General features: G+C 44.6%; 1 protein-coding gene across 2 annotated transcripts; it reads right to left on the bottom strand.

Annotated features, from left to right (window-relative positions):
- Positions 1 to 342: 342 nt before the first annotated feature.
- Positions 343 to 15,857, bottom strand: LOC142208912 (E3 ubiquitin-protein ligase TRIM62). 2 transcript variants are annotated; one of them, XM_075277766.1, is made up of 7 exons: positions 15,750 to 15,857; positions 15,476 to 15,601; positions 11,962 to 12,370; positions 8,806 to 8,901; positions 3,034 to 3,290; positions 2,686 to 2,801; positions 343 to 2,302 (listed from the first exon to the last, which is right to left on the bottom strand). In XM_075277766.1, the coding sequence occupies exons 3-7, from the start codon at positions 12,367 to 12,369 to the stop codon at positions 1,752 to 1,754; spliced, it is 1,428 nt and encodes a 475-aa protein (XP_075133867.1). In that variant the 5' UTR covers position 12,370; positions 15,476 to 15,601; positions 15,750 to 15,857; the 3' UTR covers positions 343 to 1,751. The 2 variants fall into 2 exon arrangements, with proteins under 2 accessions (XP_075133867.1, XP_075133866.1); XM_075277765.1 differs by having other exon boundaries at positions 15,483 to 15,601.
- Positions 15,858 to 17,508: the final 1,651 nt, after the last annotated feature.

Below are 17,508 nucleotides of genomic sequence, written 5' to 3'. Positions count from 1 at the left end.
TGGCCTTGCACTCTTCCTTTCTTTCCAAGGTTATTTCCAATAATCTCAGATTAGAGGCAGGTATGAAGAGGTCACCTTGTCGCTGACAGATGGGCTCACAAGGACCTCAGCATTCTGTGTGCAGTTAGTATAGCAGTAATGCAGCGTACAATAACATATACATATATATATATATATATTCAGTGTCCGCATATTCTTGGTGCTCGCAGACTGCTGCGGTGTTTGTTTACTTCGGTCTCCCAGGCGCTGACACAGATGGTGACTTGTTCCTCCCATGCAGGAGACTTGTATTGTGCAGGGGGTGTCTTTTTTTCTGCTACCCTACGGATAGATTTAGAGATCTGATAACCCCACGGGACTCACTGACCCACATAACAGAATCCCACTAACAAAGGACTAAACAAATCATTTTATTATATCCCGCCATGGACGGTGCAGCCACCGCTTTACATTCATCTTTCCTTCCTCAGGCAACCTGACGCCCCAGGCTGCAGCGCGCTGACCCTTCCTCGCCCACATTCATATGCTGCTTATGTAATATGAGGGAGCGGCCCCTCTGTGTAATAATTATACTTTATAGTGGAGAAGGCCTCTGCTCTTTCCTTCTAAAGGCTCGCTCCAGTCTCTTGTACATGAAGTTTCATCATTTTATAGTGAAAAGTTGTTTGACTTTAGTAATAGACTTCATGTCAGTGAGGCTGAGAACTATCCTGACAGCCTATATTCACACACGAAAATTAGCAGCGGTTTTGGGGCTCTTCACATAACTGATACTTTGACAGTCCGTTATAATAGGCCATCAAAATATAGGTCATGCTCTATTTTTTACCACTTTCACAGATACTTCCATACAGTGTAGTATATGACTGATCTGTGAAAATGGCCGCCCCTGAGATGCAAGACAGCCGTGATAAACGTCCATTTTTCACAGCCGTTTTGGACTATGGTTGTGTGAATATAGGCTCAGTCGTAAATCTGTCTTCACTGAATACAGTCCTAATCACACATATGAACAGGACTAAGCCAGGACTGATTTTTCAGCTTCTAGACACGAACCTAAAAGTTCCTGTTCAATGACAGAAAGCAAAGATCTCGAAAGTGTTAGAACGTTGCAGAACTTTATATACGGGATAACAAGGATACCTCCCTGTTGCACTACACTGAGTATACGGTTAGCTGTATATAGTAGAACATGTGGATACAGCAAGGTGTATAGTGCGATTGTCTGCACATTACTGGGCCGGATCTTGGCTCAGGACTCATCTCACCAGTGGTTCCAAAAATCACAGAATAAAATCTCCAATGCCCCTCCATTAATATTTTATAATAATACTCTCAGGATCACTATGACTTCCACCAGTCACTAGTGTCACATTATTGTATGACATAAAGCAATGATCTGAGGTAAGGCATCTACTAGGACTATTAACCTCCCCCCTGCAGGTCACCAGGCGGACACCGAAGGGGCACGTGTTTCCTCAAGTCTGGTTAGGACATGAACATTCATCTAATGGTCAGAGGACATGAGCAAGACTCAACCAACCCCATCCTGTGAACATCTGCAGGGAGGGGCTGCCACAATACGACTGATCGGTGGTTAATACCAGAGACTCGTGAAGGGTGAAAGTTGAGGCTGGAGACAATCATGGAGGATGCTTCTCCCCATTCATCTTGGGGTGTTATGAGCATTGTCCTATACACACCCCATCATGAGCTCTTGTATCTAGGACCTCTTCCTCCGCTGGACACCGTTATATTCGCACGGTGTTGATCCGTAGCGGTTGTACATTCTTGCCGTTGGCGTGACTCTGTCCAGGACTGAAGTAAGAGCATAGTTTTCCAGGGAATTTTTCACGGAAGGTATAAAGCCAGGACATGTCATCTGCATTGTAGAAGATGAGTAGCCCCTTGTCATAGTCCAGGTAGACCCCGACTTTCTCTAGTTTGCTCTTGACGTTGAGTCGCGTCCAGGGCTCGGTGCAGGCGCTGTAACGGTTCCCATCATGCATTACTATGCAGTAGAAGCCTTTCCCAGGTTGGATCTGGATACTTCCTTTCCGGCTCACCGCTTCATGGGCCAGTCCTATCATCCATTGGGTTTTATCTGAGACTACTACCTCCCAGTAATGCACCCCGCCATCAAAGACCTGGTTCCCCAGGACCGACACCTCCACGTCAAACCTTTTTGGGGAGTCCTGGAGTGGCTGGGGGTGCAGGTTACCATAGGCTACAATAGTGCAGTCATCAGAAAGGATCAGGCGCTGATGGGCCGTTACTGGATCGAGGGTCAGAGCTGCAGGAACTGGGAAGAGAATATGATAAGAACCATTACTATTGATGTCAGGGAAACGGAGGCATGTGAAGTGAAAGTAACATAGTCACTGCTGTGTTTGGTTTCTTATCGCCATTCCCCTTCATGTCCCCATGAATCTCTTCCCCATTGGGCACTGTTATATTTCAGTGTTCTCTCTAGATGTTTACATTCCAGAAAGCTGGGCGACAAGCAATATGACTGCCATGACATAGGTGATACTTGGCCTTCTATCATATTGCTGCTTAAGTAAAGACAGTAATGGCGGCCATATTACTATATTATCATGGCTTTCCTAATAAGAGACTGAATAAACAGATAACACAAGGATGGGATGGGGTGGGGTGGTCCGGCACCATCACAGAATGACTTACCAGGATGGATGTCTTGAAAGAGAGATTTCCAAATAGTGTACTGCAGGGGTCCCATGTACTTGGAGGTTGGGAAATCCTCATAGGTTAGGTTGGTTTCATGAATCTTTCCTTTTAACCTGGAGATAGTAGAGCAGAATGCACCCAGATCATATTCTCTAGTGTTATAATCAAATTGTTCTATCACCAGGATCAGCATTCAGCCAAAAAACTCTGTCATAGGGTACCGGGGGACAGCACGGCTTCATGCTGAGGCCCCAACGTCTGCACCAACAGATATAATGAAAAGACTAGGATGTTAATATTCTGATAGACACAGGATGATGAATGTTGTGCCCTTCCCCCACCTACCTCTCAGACAGCGAGGAGATGCCAGCCAGGAAGGTGTGCTTGTCGCTCTCAGCCAGACGTTCCTGTAGGATTTGCACCCCCTCCTGCACCTTGCGCAGCTGCTGACTGTACCGCTGCACCTTATGCTCGATATCTGTCAGGGTCCGGGCTGTGTCTGACTCCAGCTCTTCCAACATGGCCTTCTGACGCTCTCGTAATAGACGGTGCAGACGCTCAAAGGCCTCACTAATGGTGGCACGCAAACTCTTGGCTGAAGACTGAGCAAAGGATAAGACAACACCATCAATGTAGTCATATGCCTAAGGAAATGGAGATAACTGGACATGGATGGGATCAACATTCTCATGTGGTTCAGTAGACATGTCTAGATATTCTCTAAAATATGAAGGATTCCTTCCCGTATATGGTGTATACTGGGAGCATGAGGTCTGCAATATGGATGATACCTACAATATGAAGGAATCTACCCAATGTACAGTGGATCCCGCCAATACGGGGTCTGCAGTGTGAATGATTCACTTGGACAGAGGATGCTGGGAATACCGGGGCTGTAGTGTGTATAATCTTCATATACAGAGGGTGCTGGGAATATGGGGTCTGCAGTGTGTATAATCCCCATGTACAGAGGGTGCTGGGAATATGGGGTCTGCAGTGTGTATAATCTTCATATACAGAGGGTGCTGGGAATATGGGGTCTGCAGTGTGTATAATCCCCATGTACAGAGGGTGCTGGGAATATGGGGTCTGCAGTGTGTATAATCCCCATGTACAGAGGGTGCTGGAATATGGGGTCTGCAGTGTGTATAATCTTCATATACAGAGGGTGCTGGGAATATGGGGTCTGCAGTGTGTATAATCCTCATATACAGAGGGTGCTGGGAATATGGGGTCTGCAGTGTGTATAATCTTCATATACAGAGGGTGCTGGGAATATGGGGTCTGCAGTGTGTATAATCCTCATGTACAGAGGGTGCTGGGAATATGGGGTCTGCAGTGTGTATAATCCTCATGTACAGAGGGTGCTGGGAATACGGGGTCTGCAGTGTGTATAATCCTCATGTACAGAGGATGCTGGGAATATGGGGTCTGCAGTGTGTATAATCTTCATATACAGAGGGTGCTGGGAATATGGGGTCTGCAGTGTGTATAATCTTCATATACAGAGGGTGCTGGGAATACGGGGTCTGCAGTGTGTATAATCCCCATGTACAGAGGATGCTGGGAATATGGGGTCTGCAGTGTGTATAATCCCCATGTACAGAGGATGCTGGGAATATGGGGTCTGCAGTGTGCATAATCCTCATATACAGAGGGTGCTGGGAATATGGGGTCTGCAGTGTGTATAATCTTCATATACAGAGGGTGCTGGGAATATGGGGTCTGCAATGTGTATAATCCCCATGTACAGAGGGTGCTGGGAATATGGGGTCTGCAGTGTGTATAATCCTCATATACAGAGGGTGCTGGGAATATGGGGTCTGCAGTGTGTATAATCTTCATATACAGAGGGTGCTGGGAATATGGGGTCTGCAATGTGTATAATCCTCATGTACAGAGGGTGCTGGGAATACGGGGTCTGCAGTGTGTATAATCCTCATGTACAGAGGGTGCTGGGAATACGGGGTCTGCAGTGTGTATAATCCTCATGTACAGAGGGTACTGGGAATACGGGGTCTGCAGTGTGTATAATCCTCATGTACAGAGGGTGCTGGGAATATGGGGTCTGCAGTGTGTATAATCCCCATGTACAGAGGGTACTGGGAATATGGGGTCTGCAGTGTGTATAATCCCCATGTACAGAGGGTGCTGGGAATATGGGGTCTGCAGTGTGTATAATCCTCATGTACAGAGGGTGCTGGGAATATGGGGTCTGCAGTGTGTATAATCCTCATGTACAGAGGATGCTGGGAATATGGGGTCTGCAGTGTGTATAATCCCCATGTACAGAGGGTGCTGGGAATATGGGGTCTGCAGTGTGTATAATCTTCATATACAGAGGGTGCTGGGAATATGGGGTCTGCAGTGTGTATAATCCCCATGTACAGAGGGTGCTGGGAATATGGGGTCTGCAGTGTGTATAATCTTCATATACAGAGGGTGCTGGGAATATGGGGTCTGCAGTGTGTATAATCCTCATGTACAGAGGGTGCTGGGAATATGGGGTCTGCAGTGTGTATAATCTTCATATACAGAGGGTGCTGGGAATATGGGGTCTGCAGTGTGTATAATCCTCATGTACAGAGGGTGCTGGGAATATGGGGTCTGCAGTGTGTATAATCTTCATATACAGAGGGTGCTGGGAATACGGGGTCTGCAGTGTGTATAATCCTCATGTACAGAGGATGCTGGGAATATGGGGTCTGCAGTGTGCATAATCCTCATATACAGAGGGTGCTGGGAATATGGGGTCTGCAGTGTGTATAATCTTCATATACAGAGGGTGCTGGGAATATGGGGTCTGCAATGTGTATAATCCCCATGTACAGAGGGTGCTGGGAATATGGGGTCTGCAGTGTGTATAATCCCCATGTACAGAGGGTACTGGGAATATGGGGTCTGCAGTGTGTATAATCCCCATGTACAGAGGGTGCTGGGAATATGGGGTCTGCAGTGTGTATAATCCTCATGTACAGAGGGTGCTGGGAATATGGGGTCTGCAGTGTGTATAATCCTCATGTACAGAGGATGCTGGGAATATGGGGTCTGCAGTGTGTATAATCCCCATGTACAGAGGGTGCTGGGAATATGGGGTCTGCAGTGTGTATAATCTTCATATACAGAGGGTGCTGGGAATATGGGGTCTGCAGTGTGTATAATCCCCATGTACAGAGGGTGCTGGGAATATGGGGTCTGCAGTGTGTATAATCTTCATATACAGAGGGTGCTGGGAATATGGGGTCTGCAGTGTGTATAATCCTCATGTACAGAGGGTGCTGGGAATATGGGGTCTGCAGTGTGTATAATCTTCATATACAGAGGGTGCTGGGAATATGGGGTCTGCAGTGTGTATAATCCTCATGTACAGAGGGTGCTGGGAATATGGGGTCTGCAGTGTGTATAATCTTCATATACAGAGGGTGCTGGGAATACGGGGTCTGCAGTGTGTATAATCCCCATGTACAGAGGATGCTGGGAATATGGGGTCTGCAGTGTGTATAATCCCCATGTACAGAGGATGCTGGGAATATGGGGTCTGCAGTGTGCATAATCCTCATATACAGAGGGTGCTGGGAATATGGGGTCTGCAGTGTGTATAATCTTCATATACAGAGGGTGCTGGGAATATGGGGTCTGCAATGTGTATAATCCTCATGTACAGAGGGTGCTGGGAATATGGGGTCTGCAGTGTGTATAATCCTCATGTACAGAGGGTGCTGGGAATACGGGGTCTGCAGTGTGTATAATCCTCATGTACAGAGGGTACTGGGAATACGGGGTCTGCAGTGTGTATAATCCTCATGTACAGAGGGTGCTGGGAATATGGGGTCTGCAGTGTGTATAATCCCCATGTACAGAGGGTACTGGGAATATGGGGTCTGCAGTGTGTATAATCCCCATGTACAGAGGGTGCTGGGAATATGGGGTCTGCAGTGTGTATAATCCTCATGTACAGAGGGTGCTGGGAATATGGGGTCTGCAGTGTGTATAATCCTCATGTACAGAGGATGCTGGGAATATGGGGTCTGCAGTGTGTATAATCCTCATGTACAGAGGGTGCTGGGAATATGGGGTCTGCAGTGTGTATAATCCTCATGTACAGAGGGTGCTGGGAATATGGGGTCTGCAGTGTGTATAATCTTCATATACAGAGGGTGCTGGGAATATGGGGTCTGCAGTGTGTATAATCCTCATGTACAGAGGGTGCTGGGAATATGGGGTCTGCAGTGTGTATAATCTTCATATACAGAGGGTGCTGGGAATACGGGGTCTGCAGTGTGTATAATCCCCATGTACAGAGGATGCTGGGAATATGGGGTCTGCAGTGTGTATAATCCCCATGTACAGAGGATGCTGGGAATATGGGGTCTGCAGTGTGCATAATCCTCATATACAGAGGGTGCTGGGAATATGGGGTCTGCAGTGTGTATAATCTTCATATACAGAGGGTGCTGGGAATATGGGGTCTGCAATGTGTATAATCCCCATGTACAGAGGGTGCTGGGAATATGGGGTCTGCAGTGTGTATAATCCTCATATACAGAGGGTGCTGGGAATATGGGGTCTGCAGTGTGTATAATCTTCATATACAGAGGGTGCTGGGAATATGGGGTCTGCAATGTGTATAATCCTCATGTACAGAGGGTGCTGGGAATATGGGGTCTGCAGTGTGTATAATCCTCATGTACAGAGGGTGCTGGGAATATGGGGTCTGCAGTGTGTATAATCCTCATGTACAGAGGGTGCTGGGAATATGGGGTCTGCAGTGTGTATAATCCTCATGTACAGAGGGTGCTGGGAATATGGGGTCTGCAGTGTGTATAATCCTCATGTACAGAGGGTGCTGGGAATATGGGGTCTGCAGTGTGTATAATCCTCATGTACAGAGGGTACTGGGAATATGGGGTCTGCAGTGTGTATAATCCTCATGTACAGAGGGTGCTGGGAATATGGGGTCTGCAGTGTGTATAATCCTCATGTACAGAGGGTACTGGGAATATGGGGTCTGCAGTGTGTATAATCCCCATGTACAGAGGGTACTGGGAATATGGGGTCTGCAGTGTGTATAATCCTCATGTACAGAGGGTGCTGGGAATATGGGGTCTGCAGTGTGTATAATCCCCATGTACAGAGGGTGCTGGGAATATGGGGTCTGCAGTGTGTATAATCCTCATGTACAGAGGGTGCTGGGAATATGGGGTCTGCAGTGTGTATAATCCTCATGTACAGAGGGTGCTGGGAATATGGGGTCTGCAGTGTGTATAATCCTCATGTACAGAGGGTGCTGGGAATATGGGGTCTGCAGTGTGTATAATCCCCATGTACAGAGGGTACTGGGAATATGGGGTCTGCAGTGTGTATAATCCTCATGTACAGAGGGTACTGGGAATATGGGGTCTGCAGTGTGTATAATCCCCATGTACAGAGGGTGCTGGGAATATGGGGCCTGCAGTGTGTATAATCCTCATGTACAGAGGGTGCTGGGAATATGGGGTCTGCAGTGTGTATAATCCTCATGTACAGAGGGTACTGGGAATATGGGGTCTGCAGTGTGTATAATCCCCATGTACAGAGGGTACTGGGAATATGGGGTCTGCAGTGTGTATAATCCTCATGTACAGAGGGTACTGGGAATATGGGGTCTGCAGTGTGTATAATCCCCATGTACAGAGGATGCTGGGAATATGGGGTCTGCAGTGTGTATAATCCTCATGTACAGAGGGTACTGGGAATATGGGGTCTGCAGTGTGTATAATCCCCATGTACAGAGGATGCTGGGAATATGGGGTCTGTATTGTTGATGATCCTCATGTAGATAAGATGCTTAGAATACAGGATATTTAGTGTGGTTAATGCAGCTCGGAGAACATGTGACTGGAGAAACAAAAAAATGACACATATGGTCGGCTGTTTGACTGTAGACTTATGCAGGTCTATTATGATATATTTATGGCAATCTTCCTCTAGGGCCGCCTCTCGCCTTGCTATCCATGTATACTGCCATTTCTCTATATAAATGGTCACATTTTTGGAATCTACTCTCTGCTGCTAGAGTCCATGTGAGCTGTGTCATAATGGACAGTCTTACAAGATTACCAGAAAGGGAGTGCTCACCTTGGTCTCGGCCAGCTGACGTTTCAGCAGTTGCAGCGCCTCCGTGTGGCCCTGTGCACTCTCCTGCAGCGCTAGTAGCTGCTCCTTCAGTTCTCTCTGAGGAAGTAAAAAGGCAAAACACAGACGTCCAAATTTACTAATAGTTACACAATGTAAACTTAGACAGACAGTCTCATACTACTCCAGATTTATCACAGTGACTGATGCTGGATGATACATCTGGTGGATCTTCACACTGTCTAGTCAAAGTTTACACCACCTTTTCTTTGGCTTATGACACGTTTGGCATATTGTGGCACATTTAAGACATGCCCCTTGTTATAAGACTCTACCAAAGATGCGCCATGTTTACACCAGTGTTGCAGCTACAATAGTAAACCCTGAACAGCTCACCTTGATCAACCATCAATATCCATCCCCCTACTACAGGAATATCATTCACCATCACTTTGCTTGTCATTTCCATCTTTAATAGCAGAATTATTACATGTGTAGAATTTTCTATGCAGTCACTTTACATAAGAAGAAGTATTAGTATGTGTATACACTATTTTAGCGACCCTGTGACAGTCCATGGTGTGTGTGGTTGTATACACACACATATATATATATATATATATATTATACACACATACATAATAACATAATATAATAATGTGTGTATGTGTAATATACAGTATAATTTACATATATATATATATATATATATATATATATATATATATATATATACACACACACATATATACACACACACACACACACACATTACCGTAGGGGGTCAGACAGGGTGGACAGTAACCCATCCAAATCTATAGTCTTCCTGAGATAAAAGACCCCACAGATCCTCACCATGGGCACAGCATTGTAACTGGCTGTATCTTATATTATGGTTAATGAATAGAATGGCAGACTTAAAGTGAAGACTGACACACAGCAGAACACGTGGAGGGCAGGTGCGAAAGTGCAGATTTTATACACAACCTTTGGAGAGCTGGGTGATAACCCTATTGAAATGACCAACAGAAGAGGATGGGAATTGTGTCCTGTATGTAGACATCATGGAAGCAGATGATGGGAGTTATGTTCTGTATGTAGAGGTCATGATGGGAGCTGTGTCATGTATGTAAATGTCATGTAGCAGACAATGGAAATCATGTCCTGTACGTAGACATCATAGAAGCAGATGATGGGAGTTTTGTCCTGTATGTAGAGGTCACTGAGCAGATGACAGGAGTTGTGTCCTAAATATGAAGATGGAGATACCACTTCTTGGAGAGACCATCATGCAAGTGTAAGGAGACTTAGAGGCCTTTCTGAAAACTGAAACCCGTGCCTCTAGTGCCACCTATTGGAAAATACAGGCACAGGTTTCCTGTTTTCTAGCAATGACGACTAGTTTGCATATTCTTTTCCTATACACAGCGGTAATGCAGCAAATAATGGAAGTTCTATTCTTTACAAGTCATAGAACAAATGAAAGGAGTTATGTCCATGAATGCAGCAGATGATGGGAGTTCTGTCCTGTATATTGAGGTCATACATCAAATAATGGTAAGTGTGTACAGAGTTGATGGTGCACATGATGGGAGTTGTGTCCTGTATATATAGGTCATGCAGCATGCAGTATGTTTTGGTGCTCAGCTCATGGTCACTTAGTTTGGTAGGTGGGAGGACAATGGGGTCAGTACACACAGTGACACACTGGTGGTGGTCCACACTAATGTCTGTGAGTATGGGGATTGAGCAAGCACCTACCACAGTCAGGGCACACAGCTCAATGGACATGGAGACCCTGCTACAGCACACAGCCAGGACTGTATAGAAGGTAATGGTACAGTTACTGCACAGTATGAACACATCTATACTAACAGATAAGAAAAACCATCCAGACGGGATATTGCGGTGCTGCTTGCTGATATTGTGGATGCAATAACTTAGGACTTTACAAAACCTGTACCTGTGAAGCCAAACTAAGGGTAGTCTATTCAAACTTTATAGCTCCTGCTACAGCTTACTCCCCCCCATCCCCCACCTAATGTCAATAGTCACATGACTAAATCTCAACCTGTACTCACTATTCTGCTGGTGCAGTCACTGTGTACATACATTACATTACTTATCCTGTATTATTCTCCAGAGCTGCGCTCACTATTCTGCTGGTGCAGTCACTGTGTACATACATTACATTACTTATCCTGTACTGATCCTGTATTATACTCCAGAGCTGCACTCACTATTCTGCTGGTACAGTCACTGTGTACATACATTACATTACTTATCCTGTATTATTCTCCAGAGCTGCGCTCACTATTCTGCTGGTGCAGTCACTGTGTACATACATTACATTACTGATCCTGAGTTACATCCTGTATTATACTCCAGAGCTGCACTCACTATTCTGCTGGTACAGTCACTGTGTACATACATTACATTACTTATACTGTACTGATCCTGAGTTACATCCTGTATTATACTCCAGAGCTGCACTCACTATTCTGCTGGTGCAGTCACTGTGTACATACATTATATTACTTATCCTGTACTGATCCTGAGTTACATCCTGTATTATACTCCAGAGCTGCGCTCACTATTCTGCTGGTGCAGTCACTGTGTACATACATTACATTACTTATCTTGTACTGATCCTGAGTTACATCCTGTATTATACTCCAGAGCTGCACTCACTATTCTGCTGGTACAGTCACTGTGTACATACATTACATTACTTATCCTGTACTGATCCTAAGTTATATCCTGTATTATACTCCAGAGCTGCACTCACTATTCTGCTGGTACAGTCACTGTGTACATACATTACATTACTTATCCTGTACTGATCCTGAGTTACATACTGTATTATACTCCAGAGCTGCGCTCACTATTCTGCTGGATCAGCCACAGACTGACCAGTGTTTTTCACCTCCAGCTCTGCTAAACTATGCTGTTTAAGGCAAACTAAAACCCTGGAATTGTCCAAGTTTAATACCTTAGTAAATACAACACCCCCAAGGGTTGTCAGCTAGATTTCTCAGATTCCTGAATGGTAACTCGATTTCATTACAAACCGATGAAGCTAAGAAAGTGCTGAAGAAAATAGAGAATGGTTACCTCTGTATTAGTAAGGACAGCTGCGCCTCGTGTCACCTGACTCACCTGAAGTTCCTCAAAGGCCTCGTCCACATTGGTCACTTGATGTTGCTCGTGCAGCGAGGGCTCATCGCAGAAGAAGCACACAACGGCGCGATCTGTCAGGCAGAAGAGCTTCACCTTGTCGTGGTCCTTGCAGGGGAAGGAGCTTCTCTGTGCACTAAGAATGGCGTCCAGGGGAAAGGCAGAATATCTCTCTACGATGTTGGAGAGTTTCAAGCTAGGGGACAGTGTGGGCTCAGAGAAGGTTCTTCGACATTCAGGACAGTCCAAGGTGCCCCCGTGCTTCTGCCGGCTCCAGTGCTCAGTGATGCATTTACGACAGAAGTAATGTTCACAGCCAAAGCTGACCGGGTCCTGGTAAATACTCAGACAGATGGAGCAAAGCAACTCGTCCTTCAAACAGCATGCCATCCTGTGAGAGACACCAAGGAGGGAGACATCAGGGTACATTGACCACTATAATACCCCCCACCATAATAGTGATAGCACCTGAGTATAACAGCCTTCTACTACACCCAATACAATTACAGAGAATCCCACCCAGGTAGAATGCCCCTCTACTGAATCCAGAATAGTAAAAGAGAATACAATCCAGATATAGTAATCCACTACTACAGGACAATGATAGAGACTACTACCTGGGAATAATACCCCTCTGTTAGATATAGTAATCCACTACTACCCCCAGTACAATGATAGAGACTACTGCCTGGGAATAATACCCCTCTGCTAGATATAGTAATCCACTACTACCCCAGGACAATGATAATAATAATATAATAAATTTTATTTATATAGCGCCAACATATTCCGTAGCACTGTACAATTTGTAAGGTTCAAAAACAGACAGAAAGATACATTACAAAGAAAGTCATTTCACACAATGGGACTGAGGGCCCTGCTCGCAAGAGCTTACAATCTATGAGGTAGAGGGGGTGACACAAGAGGTAGCAGGGACGGCATTGCTTATACAGTGTTCAGACAGTTTTGTAATAGAGGTGACTGTCATTACACAAACAAAAATATATAGCCGTCACCAGTCGTGTCCTTTAACATGTGGATGGAGCTTGGACATATAGAGTTAGCCTGAAATGGTATCATATCATGTGGGGAAATGTGGGAGCGGGGACAGAGGGGGGTTAAATTTGGGGATTCTAATGATGGTACAGGGTTTACATTAGGAATGGTGATAAGCCTGTCTGAAAAGATGTGTCTTTAATTTGCGCTTGAAACTGTAGAAATTGGGAGTTAATCTGATTGTCCAGGGTAGAGCATTCCAGAGAAGTGGTGCAACTCGGGAGAAGTCTTGTATACGAGCGTGGGAGGTTCTGATAATAGAGGATGTAAGTCTTAGCTCATTGAGTGAACAGAGAACACGGGTTGGGCAGTAGACAGAGATGAGGGAGGAAATGTAGGGAGGTGCGGCATTATGGAGAGCCTTGTGGGTGAGGGTGATAACTTTATATTTTATTCTATAATGAATAGGCAGCCAATGTAGTGACTGGCACAGACCGGAGGCATCGCTGTAGCGTCTAGCCTGATAGATGAGCCTGGCCGCTGCATTCAGAATAGATTGTAGAGGGGAGAGTTTAGTGAGGGGAAGACCGATTAGTAAGGAGTTACAGTAGTCAAGGCGAGAATGAATCAGAGAGACAATAAGTGTCTTTAGTGTATCTCTGGTGAGGAAAGGGTGTATTCTGGAGATGTTTTAGAGGTGGTGGTGACATGAACGTGTGAGTGATCCAATGTGAAGGAAAGGTCTGTGTCAAACATGACTCCAAGGCAGTGGGCATACTGCCTAGGAGTTATAGTAAGGCCTGAGACTGCAATGGATATATCAGGGACAGATCTATTAGATGGTGGAAACAGTAGTAGTTCAGTCTTAGAGATTTAGTTTCAGATAGAGCGAGGACATGATATTTGAGACAGCAGAGACTACTACCTGGGAATAATACCCTCTGCTAGATATAGTAATCCCCTACTACCCCAGGAAAATGATAGACACTACTACCTGGGAGTAATACCCTCCCTTCCTGACATAATACAATGTATACTAACCCCAGCCTAGTACAACTGTATCCTACTTCCTCTGGGTATACTGATACTACCATATGTATTCTCATATATAATTTACCCTTACCTTTCCTGATATAATAATACAATGTATCTTTCTTCTCTCCTGGGTGATAGTGTAATATATTCACCCCCTCTCTGAGTATTATACTACTATGTGTCCCCTCCTCTCTTGATTTAATAATAAATATATATATATATATATATATATATATATATATATATATATATATATATAACACAATACAATGAATCTCCCTTTCCTGATAAAAGAATTTTGTACCTCTTCGTAATAATAATAATAACTATATGCATCCCATTTTATGATATAAATATAATTTATACCCCATATTCTCTGACAACCTCAGTATATTCATACCCTGTAGCTCTTTAATGTATCCCTCTACTCCTGATATAATAATATAACATATCTTTCCCTTTCCTACCATAATAAAATATAAACCCCCTTTTCTGATATAAATATAATCTGCACCCCATCTTCTCTGATATCCCCATCATCAGTTTGATAGTACCTCTATTATTAGTAATACCTCTCTAATGTATCCCCCTCTCCTAGTATAATAATCTAATGTATGCCCCCTAATGATATCATAATACAACATATCTCTCCCTTTCATGTATATAATAATAATAATATGCACGCCCTTGACTGATTTAATTATAATTCGTACCCCCTCTTCTCCGATATCCCCATCAACGGTATATTGATACCTCTCCCATGTATCCTCCTGTTATAATAATACAATGTATTGCCCCCTTTCCTGGTGTAATAATAGTATGCACCCCCTTTACGGATATAAATATAACATATCCCCCCTCTTCTCTATCATCACCTCCATTGGTATAATGATACTCTGTATATGTTTAATGTATCCCCCTCTCCTGATATAATATAAGGTCCCCCCAGTATAATAATACGCACCCCCTATCTGATATAAACATAATTTGTACCCCTCTTTTCCAACATCTCCATCGTTGGTATATTGACACACTGCACCTTCCTAACATATCCCTTCTCCTGACATAATATAATGTATCCCCCTCCCCTATTAAAATATAATGCATCTCCCCTTTCATAGTATAACAATATGCACCCCTTTTCCGGATTTAAAAATAATTGGTGCCCCATTTGCGGTATATTGATACCCCTGTACCTCTTTAACGTATAATATAATGCCCCCCCCCCCCCCCCAATTTCCTGGCATAATAATAATACTACACACCCCCTTTACTGATAAAAAATAATCTGTATCTCCAGTTCTTTGATATTCCCAATGCCGATATATATTGATACCCTATATCTATCTTATGCGTCCCCCTCTCCCGGTATAATATAATGTATCGATCCTGATATACCGTAATAATATGCACCCCCTTTTCTGATATAAATATAATTTGTACCCCACCTCCGGTATATGGATACCTTGTACCTCTCTCTCTATCTCTGACGTAAAAGCAGCAGCTTCCGGAATAGCAGCTTCTGGTTCAGGCTCGGTGAGGGATAATGTGTCTCCGGTGACGTCCAGCTCCCGAGTCCCTGCACATAGCACTAAAATAATAATAATCAGAGAATTGCATCAATATACGGTAAGTCAGGTGTGGGGGAGGGGATCTAACCCTCTACCTGTCTGCACTCCTATGGTCAAATAAAAAAAACAAAAAACATATATGTATATAAAAATGGGCCCCAAACCCACCTGAGCAGCAGATCTGTGTGCCTGCTGTGCACCGCTCTATGACCCTGTGCCCCTTCTGTGCATGCCCCCTCCCTCCCTGCACAGGTTCAGCAGCTTCTCTCCTCATCCAGGTCAGAAAGCAAATGCAATCCCACCCCTGTGACCATGGAAGAGCCCACCTCAGCACCTGCAGCCCTGCGGTCACCTCTCACTGTGCCCACCAGACTAGCCCGCACCAGCCCCCAAGGAGCCCCCCGCCATGGGGCCACAGCTCTTCAGTCTCCTTTCATTTACACCAGTCACATTAGAAGAGAAAATGCCTCCAGCAACCCCTTCCCCCCGTATTCAAGGAATGGTTCAGTCCACCATTTCTTCATTGTTCAGCTCCTAGCTGAGGACACAGTCAGGAGGGAGGGGAGGTTTAAAGAGACAGTATCAGCATTTAGTCCTCAGCCACTGGTATAGGACTATGTCTTATCTGTCCAGGATACAAGAGGGCAAACTTGTTACAGGCTGGGACTACATGGGTGATTGTCATGTGCTGTGGGAACAGTGTCATACATGAAATGATAAGATACCGCAGCTCGGCAGACTGTATCATGTCAAGGTTAGATACAGCAGCTCAGAACACGGTATCGCACTGGACAGGTGCAACAGACAGTATCACACGATAAGATTGGATACACAGCACAGCAGAGAATACATAAGATTAGATACAGTAATTCAACAGACATTATCACACATGACTTGCAACGCTGGAGTCCTAGGAGGTTTGTATCCAACCAAGGACAACATATGCAAGGAGTATGTATGTGCAGGATTCCTGCTTCGCTCCAAACAGTGACAACAATGTCTGTAAGCGCTGCAGAATAAGGGGGCATTCACACTAGCGTCGGTGTCCAATGCTAATGTCCGCACAAGATTTTAGTATCGGACACTAGCTGCGTCTGTTACAAGTTGCATTATTTTAAATGGGACTTCATGTAGTGTCCTTTACTGTCCGTGGGTAGTATTTTGCTGTCCGCTTGAAAATCTTTGACATCTTTGCAAACGGACACTTAAGGAAAAACACAGACACTACATGATCTCCAATTTAAAATAATGCAAATTGTAACAGACGCAGCTAGTGTGAACCCAGCTTAAGATGGAGCTTTACAGTACGCTAAATAAAATAAGATTAGATATGGGGCAACATGGTGGTTAGCACTGCAGCCTTGCAGTTCTGGAGTCCTGGGTTTGAATCGCGCCAGGAACAACATCTGCAAGGAGTTTGTATTTTCTCCCCGTGTTTGCATAGATTTGGTCCCACTCTACAAAGACATACTGATGGGAGAAAAAATGTACATTCTGATTCCTATATGGGGCTCACAATCTACATTTAAAAAAAAAAAAGATTAGATACAGCATACAGCTTCACATATAATAGTATTAGCTATGTGGCTCAGAGGAGAGTATTACTCATTATAGGATTAGATACAGCAACTCTCTAGACCAAGGGTAGGGAACATACGGCTCTCCAGCTGTTGCAAAACTACAACTCCCAGCATTCATACTTGCTCTGCTGTTCTTGGAACTCCCATGGAAGTGAGTGGAGCATGATGGGAGATGTAGTTTCACAGCAGCTGGAGAGCCGAAGGTTCCCTACCCCTGCTCTAGACAGTATCACACGGATTCAGCAGACAGTATAACAACGCAGTATAGGATTGTTCAACAGGCAGCATCACACATAGGATTAGATACAGCTCTCCCATACATTTTCATCTGCACCTCCATGCAGTGA

Source organism: Leptodactylus fuscus, chromosome 6, assembly GCF_031893055.1.
Source record: "Leptodactylus fuscus isolate aLepFus1 chromosome 6, aLepFus1.hap2, whole genome shotgun sequence".
In the NCBI taxonomy this organism is placed as follows: Eukaryota; Metazoa; Chordata; class Amphibia; order Anura; family Leptodactylidae; genus Leptodactylus; species Leptodactylus fuscus.
This window is presented reverse-complemented; position numbering and strand designations above follow the sequence as displayed.

Excerpts from the sequence above, each read along its gene's own strand:
- LOC142208912 (XM_075277766.1), bottom strand. The coding sequence starts at position 12,369 with ATGGCATGCTGTTTGAAGGACGAGTTGCTTTGCTCCATCTGTCTGAGT. Across the intron at positions 8,902-11,961 it reads AGGCCTTTGAGGAACTTCAG|AGAGAACTGAAGGAGCAGCT; the intron begins GTGAGTCAGGTG and ends TTACTTCCTCAG. Across the intron at positions 3,291-8,805 it reads GTCAGCTGGCCGAGACCAAG|TCTTCAGCCAAGAGTTTGCG; the intron begins GTGAGCACTCCC and ends TCCTTTGCTCAG.